Here is an 8,885-nt window from a genome sequence, read left to right as displayed (position 1 = left end):
TAAGTCCCCGATACAGAATGCTCATGTAAACTCACCTCAAACACTTCTGTACATTTCTTTGGTGAAGCCAGAAAATATCATATAATGAATATTCTGTCCCTCTCAGTATCTTTGCTTCCCCGGAGCAGCCGTCCACGCCGGTTCACGGAGTCCCGTTGTCTCTGAACACCGGCGGCTCACTGCCCGACCTGTCCAGCCTCCACTTCCCCTCGCCGCTGCCCACGCCGCTGGACCAGGACGAGCCCGGCTACCCAGGATCCTCCTCTCTGAGCGGCGGGAGCAGCACCGGGAACCTGGCCTCCACTCTCACGCAGCTGGGCATCAACGTGTCTGGAGGCAACGGCAACTTCCATCACCATACACCAGGTCAGCCTGCACGAGACACTGTCCCAGGACTCATCACATGTTCCCACCCTCGAGATTTGATAGAACATCGATATTATCCAACTGGAGCTGATTAAACTAGCCTCACCTTTACCACAGGTGTTATCCCTCCATTCGGATTGGACCAAATCAGTCACGTGACAAATCAAGTCAGGTATAACGTGTCATATACAAACGCACGTCTTGGAAAAGAATAATAAATTCATGTTCTATAGTTAATTATCAATGAAATACAAGTTTTCTAACATTAGTAAATAACAAAAGCTCGACAGGCTCTTGCTGCAGCGGTGGAGATGGTTTCAGAATCGTTAGTTTAAATGTTATAAAGTTGTTGTCTCTGCTTCTTCATCACTTAGTGTTGTTCTTTTAAATACATTTATTTGGTTGTTATGACTGGAACTGGGGGAGATGAGTTTCCTGGTTCAGGTCACAGATCCCAGACGTGTGGTCTCCTGACTCCTGACCAGGTGTTTCAGCCTCTGAGCTTGTGAATCCAACATGACCCACGAGAGGAAAGAGACACTGAGACGACATCATGTCTCCTGGAGCGTAGCTTCCAGTCCCTGAGGTCTCACGTCCTCGGGTCAGACAAACACACGTTGATTCAGAAACCAGGAGGTGATGGCTCGGTCCCTTCAGTCACAAGTGAGGAAGGATGTGGGCGACAGCAAAGTGAAATAACGGGGAAAGTACGGCGGGCTCTAAATTTAGAGACAGAGAAAGAAGCGAGCGGGGGGGAAGTGCAGTCGGAAAGTGACTGTACCGACCACAGGTAGGAAGCTGCTGAGACCAGGCCGACGTCTGAGGAGACAAACCCGCTCTGCAGCAGCATGAAGGTTTGAGATGAACCAGGCTGGAGAGAGTGTGTGAGGAGACTTTAAATCCGTTAGAAAATACACAGACACTCAGGTTGTTGTTGGACGTGAGAAGAAAGGAGAAGGTGGACGACCTCAGGTGTGGGGGGGCTTTATTTATTAGTATGAGGCTACAGTCACAACGTTTGAGAAGAAGCTGAAAAAGTAGATCTCCTGTAGTCAAGAGTTTTATTCCATAATGACAAGAATCTGTATTTTCACGATGCTGAAATGTTTTTCTGCACATGAAAAATTATTTATTTATATGTTAGTTCGCAGGATTGAGCAAAAAATATTTAAAATGGACTTTATGGTTTACCATGAAACTTGGTGGGAGGATGTGGGAAGGGTGATTGTGTTCTTCGACATGTGAACAGATTTCTCAGGAACCTGTGAGCGGCTTCAAGTTTCGTTTCAAAACAAAACTGCAGCATTTATCAAGATTGTTGGATTTTCAACTTTCTGACGAGACTTGAGCTTAAAATTGTCCTAAAAACGTCTCATTTAACCAAAGTGTTTTCATTTACATTTTTCTAGGGCTGGGCAAGTTAACTCGTTTTAATCGAGTTAACTCAAGTGATGAGTTAACTCGATTGTTTATCCGCCAATTATTTTCTTTTTTCCTGTTCTGCAGCAGTCAGCAACAGACTTTCACAAAATAAAAGCCTGACTTTCACAATAAAACAATAAATAATCAAACCTGAGTTAATGGGAGATAAAATAATTAATCGAGTTAACTCATCACTTGAGTTAACTCGAGTTAACTCCATTGAAACGAGTTAACTTGCCCAGCCCTACATTTTTCATGTTGTGAGGATTTTTATAGTTTTCTGATGTTTTTTAAACTTTGTGAATCAAACAACCCACAGATATATTAAATATTAATATTAATATAATATAACGTCTTGAGTGTAATCAGACAGATGATCTACTTTCCCTTCATCTTCTGACTGATGAGTGAACACGTTGTATGGTCTCGATGATGCAACGTGTAGAAATCCAATGTGTGACCCCGCCCCTCTGTCCTCTGTCTCCATCGTCTCTGTTCAGCGTGGACACATGTTGAGGTTTGTTCTGTTGTCCCCCCCCCTCAGGTCTCCTGGCGTCTCTACAGAGCACGCTCAGTAGCCCCTCCCTGCACTCGTCACTAAGCAACCCCAACATCCAGTCGTCGCTCAGCAGCCACTCCTTTTCCAACTCTCTGAGCTCCGCCTCTCTGCACTCGTCGCTCAGCAACCCGTCGCTGCAGTCGTCCCTGAGCTCCTCCCCCTCCCTGCCGTCCTCCCTCAGCAGCCAATCGCTGCACTCCTCCCTCAGTAACTCCTCCCTCCAGTCGGTGTCCAGCGGTAACCCCAGCTACAGCGGTGGAATGGGCGGCGGCTCGGGCTCTTGCTCCTCCTCTTCCTCGTCCTACTCGCCGCTGCTCAGCGGGCAGGGGCAGGCGTCGCTCAGCACGTCGCCACGGAGACGAGCGCAGCTGTCTCCACTCATCCTGCCCATGGGGGGGGAGTCGCGGAGGCATCACTCCAAACAGTTCTCCCCCACCATCTCCCCCACCCTGTCCTCCATCACACAGGTAAATCACACAGATGTGCACTTCATCATAAGGTCGGACTCAATGAACAATGATTATAAATATATTATAATTATATATTATATTTAAAACCGGTGAAACACAGAGGACGTGTAGGGACACACAGGTGGAGTCAGGTCTCTACTTCCTGTGATTGGACCAATCACAGGAAGTAGAACCTGGCAGTCAACAATAGAAGAAGAACCTCGAGGACGTTGGTTCGGTGCATCCGGAGACGAACGTCCTCTCAGGTTTACCAGTTTGACTTAAATCCATCAGGGACGCATTTAAAAAGGAGGAGGAGTCAAATATTCATCGCCACAAAAGGCCGAGTGTTTATTTTCAACTCAGAGCACGAACTCTGTAATGTGTGAGTTCAGTTTCTCTGAGCGGAAAATGACCATAAGCAAACAAAAAATACATAATGAACTCTGATGTCTTGTGTTGAAACTGCAGCTAAGTTCATTTGTGATTCTGTTTTTTATTGGCGGTGGTTTTAAGTGAGGTCACATGCTCCTGGGTTTTGAATGGCATCGAACAACAGGTCGTGGTTTCCCAAGAAGAGTTCAGTCCAGGGCGACTGGACTCGCTTGTGGATCCTATTCAAAAACTACTCAAGTAATTGTCTTGGAAATTTGAAGAAGGATGTGGAATCGAGCAGGAAATAAATAATTACATTCCAAGCAAATCTCAGATTTCCAAGAACAATCACTGTGTGATAAGAGTTCCTGTGATGTGGAGCAGATGGACTGAATGAACCTGACTGGGCTGAGGGATGTTCTCCTTTAGTTCTGTTCACTTCATTTCACTCGAACTGAAGGTGAAAAGGCTGCAGAGTTGAAAAAATGTTCTAAACTTGCTGTTCACAAACTAATTTAGCGCAGAGGATGATGTTTGTGATGAGTTCCGTCCCTCGTCCGTCCACAGGGCGTCCCACTGGACACCAGCAAACTGCCTCTGGACCAGAGGCTTCCTCCGTACCCGCTGAGCCAGTCCCACCAGCAGCCTCCTCCGCTGGGGCAGCACCACCACCAGCAGATGCACCACCAACGCATGCAGCAGCAGCAGCAGCAGCAGCAGCCACAATCCATGCAGCAGCAGCATCCACAGCAGCAGCAGCAGCCACAGTCCATGCAGCAGCAGCAGCCACAATCCATGCAGCAGCAGCATCCGCAGCAGCAGCAGCATCCACAGCAGCAGCAGCATCCGCAGCAGCTGCAGCAGCATCCGCAGCAGCATCCGCAGCAGCAGCAGCAGCCACAATCCATGCAGCAGCAGCAGCAGCATCCACAGCAGCAGCAGCAGCAGCATCCTCAGCAGCAGCAGCATCCGCAGCAGCATCCGCAGCAGCAGCCACAATCCATGCAGCAGCAGCATCCACAGCAGCAGCAGCAGCAGCAGCAGCAGCATCCGCAGCAGCAGCCACAGTCCATGCAGCAGCTCCACCTGCAGAACCTGCGGAACCAGCACATGCAGCAGCACTTTGGATCGGTAATAATAATCCACCTGACACACACAGTGATATCTGACTCTGCTCAGCTCTTTACTTTGGTCTGTTTCTGTGACGCAGCAGAAGCCGATGGGGCCGCAGGGGAACACATCGAGCACCGGGCTGATCAAGAGCGAGAGCGCTTTGAGTCAGTGCCTCCAGAGCATCCAGAGCATCCAGAGCATCCAGAGCATCCAGAGCTCGTCCCAGTGTCACGTCAAACAGGAACCCGAGCAGCAGGCGGAGCAGCAGCGAGGCTGCGGCCTCCAGCAGCTGCAGCAGATCAACCAGAGTCTGGCCACAGACCTGTACAACGTGAGTTCTGGTTCTGTTCCTCGGCCTCCAGCCGGTCCCACTCGCTCTCTGTGCTCGACTCCAGGGAACTCACGGCTCCACAGGAAGAGAGAGAAACTGCTTCCTGTTTGATTCCAGCTACATCTCATGAGTTTGTTTGAATGTGTTCGGCCTCTTACAGCAGCACCGTGTCACTTGAGGATGCCTCTGTGCTATGTTTAGTGAGTGGAAACGTCTGATTGGATTTAGCTGATTGGATCATTTTTATTTGTTTGGTCATGCTCTGTGTTATCGCTCCGTCTGCTGAAGGAGAACAAACCAGTTCACTGTTGTGTAACAAAGTCCGACCCAAATCATTTCTAGTTTATTTCCCTGCGTTTGCTGCTGTTTGTCGTTTTCCTTTCTTCCGTTGTCGTCGTCGTCCACACGTACAGATCAGTATTCACACAGTTCTGTGGGTTCCACTTAGTTACACAACACATGAGATCATTCAGTGGAAACTCCTGAAAGTCACTGCTGCAGAAATGATACCTGAAAACAATGTTCTCATGTTAAAGATGAGCTGGTTTTGGAGGTTTGTCTTCATGAGGCCTCTCAGGACCAGAGCTCTGACACCAGGAGACGTCCCGGCTGAGAAACCCTGAATTAAAGAAGCATTTCAGATCAGACTTGTGTAGAGTTTTCAATCAGGAGCCTTTGGCTCTGATGCACCAGATTCCAGCATGAAAGTGTTTTTTTGAAACGTGGTTAAACAGTTTTTTCCTGTTGTGTCATGTTGGAGAAGAACGACACATGACTCCTGCTTCCCGCTGCTTTTAACTCCTTCTGTTTTATTCCATTTTCCCAGGACGCCTTGTTCAACTCTCTGCTGGACGACCCGTACCTGAGTCTGCAGCTCTCCAGCAAATCCAGCCAGCAGGTATCCGCTCGCTCTCACGTGAGGTCGCCTGAGCTGCAGCAGGACAACGACTCACATCCACATCTGAGCTTCTGGACTAAAAACCTCAAATGCACTGATTCAGAAAATCACTTTGTCAGTGAATATGACTTTTTGGTGTAAATTGACAATTTCAGTCAAACAGTTGTGAATCTTCATGTCCAGGTGAGTCCTCCTCTGAACTCACAGCTGTTCTTCTCCTGTTTCCAGTTCACAGCAGAGAACCAGGGCGACGGGTTGTCCCTGAACCACAGCGGCCTGAGCTTCGGCTCCACAGACAAAAACCAGTTCCCCTCCAGCACCCAGGGGCCCCTGGGACTCCAGAACCCCAGTGACCAGCAGCTTCTCAACAACCAGAACCAGAACTACAGTGGAGGAGACGGACGCCACAACGTCCCCAACATCATCCTCACCGGTCCGTGTGAACTGTCTTCATGAGTGCAGCTGACCTTTAACCCACTGAGACCTGAGACCTGTGGGTTTTCAGAAGATCCAACAGAGTTACCAACGTTTACAGAAACTTGGTTCTGAATCTTTCCCTTTTCTTAAAGTTCATGAACTTAAAAAAGACATCAGACAAATTCTAATTCATTCCTATTTCCATCAATGAAACTCTGCTTCAATATCGCTCCTCTCACTTCAGTCACCAGCCATCGTCTGCAACACTGCTTTAAAAACCTGTTTGCAGACTAGGAAAAAACTACAAAAATGCATTTCCCATGATGCATTGCAACTTTCCTGCAAGTTTTTCACTTGACACAAAGTTTTTCACATCTTGAAAACGATGACCTCACAGATTAGACGCACACGTGTCACGGCGTCTTAAAGGGAAACACACATCAGGTCTTAATGGGTTCATGTGTCACACTTTGGACGAATCATTCACTGAACCTCAAATAAGAGTCTGCTGAGTTTGTGTGTTTAAATTCATAAAGCTTCTATGTTTTGGAAAGCCGTAGGGTTGCAAAATTCCGGTAATATTCAAAGTTGGAAACTTTCCATGGGCATTAACGGGAATTAACGTGAATTAACGTGAATATACAGGAACTAACGGGAATAAACTGGAAATGTTGTGGGTAATTTATACTAACTGTATTTACCTTGTCATATACAGACATAAATATAAACATTTTGTTGTGTCATAGGCTGATTTGAGCCCTGAGGAAACTTTGGGCACTTGACTATATGCTTCTGCATCGTTGTGTCATTCTTAACATAGGTCTTTGCACAGTATTTGCAAATGTACACAGCCTTTCCTTCTACATTGGATGAGGTGAAATGTCTCCACACATGAGAGAGTGCACGTGGCATTGTTCTGTAGAATAAGATGAGAAAAAAGTTTGTAAAAAAACACTAATGCAATGCCAGAGATATAAATAGTTCCAAACAATTGGAATCGTCTGTAAACATATTTTACAATTGATGGATAAATGAATGGAAATAGTCTAGATGAACAGATGAACAATCCTCAATCAGCATGATAATATATTTTCCCAGTAATATCATGGAAACTTACCTGACTAGTCCTGCACTCTACAGCAGGCCTCAATAGCCCTGCTGTAGAGTGAAGCATGCTGGGAGTTATCTGTGCATGTGATGGAAGAATGCACAGTGGAGGGTTGAAACTCAACGTTCCATACATCTTTAAAATAGAGTTTTGAATGATGTTTTTATTGCTCAGCGTTTAATTTGCGTATTTATTTATTTTTTCAAAATTCCCGAGCTAAACTTCCCATGGAAAGTTTCCCCCCCTTTGCAACCCTAGTAAGACGTCACCTGAGCTGCAGGAAACTCGTTAGAGAGCAAACCACAGCTGGAGCGATACGATCCGAGACCTGCTCTGTTGGTTTCTGTTGCTTCTTTGTCTCTGAAGGTTCTCTGGTCTCTCCGTCCCTGCAGGAGATTCTCCGCCCGGTCTGTCCAAAGAGATCGCCAGCGCCCTGTCCCACGTGCCCGGCTTCGAGATGGATCCCTTCTCCCTGGACGACCCGCTCAGGATGGACCACCTGGCTCTGGACATGCTGGAAGGAGACCTGATGCTCGCCGACCCGGCGGTGGAGGACTCCTTCCGATCTGACCGGTTGAAGTGACCCCCCTCCCCCCAGCCCCCAGCCCTCCGGCAAAGAGACGGCCCCCCCCCCTGACGGAGCTGGAGAGGACGCCGCTCTCGCCCCCCCCCCCCGACTGGACGACCTCCACAGCGGGGTGGGACCTAACTCTGGAATCTCTCTGTGGTCAGTGCGATGGAGTCTCGGAGGCGGACCTGAGGTTTCAGTCGCCTGACAGAATGAACTGAAGAGGGGGGGGGGGGGGGTTTCTCCGTCACTGAAAACGCTCTTGCAAAAAACTTGATGTCAAGAAAAAGCCAAGTTGCTTCTCTCTTCAGGCATTAGCTTGTACGAGTCATCTGCATGTTAATGGAAATGCACTCGCGTTAATGCAAACACGCAGGAATCAAACGCTCACGTGACGTCGGCTTTTATACGAATCGTCTGAAACGACCAGCGACGCTCGGAAGGACTTGAATCGCATTCTGCACCTCGGTGGATCTGGAGCTTTCCTCCAGCAGCCACAGGGAGGACGAACCGGATCCGTCTGGATTCTTTTTTACCCCAAACTGCTCCGAGGCCTCATGACCTCATCAGGAACTCAGCCATGATTCAGGTTTTTATAAACAAGTTTAAAAACCACACGTGTCGAACCAGCGGCCTTGAGGAGCTCGTGAGATTCTCCTCAGTCGGGTTAGGGAAAGGTTTCTGGACGAGAGGAAACCACATCACATCTGTTCAGGACGGATCTGACACATCTGATCAAAGCACTGAGATCACAACGATCAGAATCTGATCATTCGTCTGATTCACGTAAAACAAGATGAACATCGTTACTGAGAAATGTTCCAAACATTTGACCAAGCAACAGCTTTTCAAACTAAACCTGTTCCATTTTTTAACATTCTGACCTTTTTCGTTTTGTCATCAGCAAAACTGTTGAACATCGGACTGAATTCACAAAGAAACGAGATGTGATCACGTCTTCAGATTCAGGTTCTGCAGAGTTTAGAGTTTCCTGCATTTAAATCAAATCTCAACCGAGCGACAGAATCAAACCACAGCTTTAGAAAAAATATGCAAACGGTACAAGATGCAAAGAAAAGGAGGAAGATGCGACGCAGATGTACCGCTGGTCAGTAGGCGTCACGTGATTGTAACCATGGCAACATGGGTTTTAGTTTAGTGGGCTCTGGGTCAGGTGGCGTTAACGAAACGAGTCAGAGCAGCTGTTACAAAGCAGACTGAGTCCACCCGCTCTGAGAGGATTTAAATCTGAATCATTCAGAATCTAAAATATTTTTAC

General features: G+C 47.6%; 1 protein-coding gene across 1 annotated transcript in view; it reads left to right on the top strand.

Annotated features, from left to right (window-relative positions):
- Window positions 1-7,632, top strand: part of LOC133013992 (CREB-regulated transcription coactivator 2) — a 19,389-nt gene extending 11,757 nt beyond the window's left edge. Inside the window, exons 10-17 of the mRNA XM_061081087.1 lie at window positions 107-366; window positions 2,333-2,814; window positions 3,739-3,997; window positions 4,193-4,302; window positions 4,382-4,615; window positions 5,442-5,513; window positions 5,742-5,946; window positions 7,431-7,632. Of these exons, the coding sequence (XP_060937070.1) occupies window positions 107-366; window positions 2,333-2,814; window positions 3,739-3,997; window positions 4,193-4,302; window positions 4,382-4,615; window positions 5,442-5,513; window positions 5,742-5,946; window positions 7,431-7,621 (1,813 nt within the window). The 3' untranslated portion in view covers window positions 7,622-7,632. The remainder of the gene's footprint in view (window positions 1-106; window positions 367-2,332; window positions 2,815-3,738; window positions 3,998-4,192; window positions 4,303-4,381; window positions 4,616-5,441; window positions 5,514-5,741; window positions 5,947-7,430) is intronic.
- The last annotated feature ends 1,253 nt before the right edge of the window (window positions 7,633-8,885 follow it).

The sequence above is a fragment of the Limanda limanda genome, chromosome 11, assembly GCF_963576545.1.
Source record: "Limanda limanda chromosome 11, fLimLim1.1, whole genome shotgun sequence".
In the NCBI taxonomy this organism is placed as follows: Eukaryota; Metazoa; Chordata; class Actinopteri; order Pleuronectiformes; family Pleuronectidae; genus Limanda; species Limanda limanda.
This window is presented reverse-complemented; position numbering and strand designations above follow the sequence as displayed.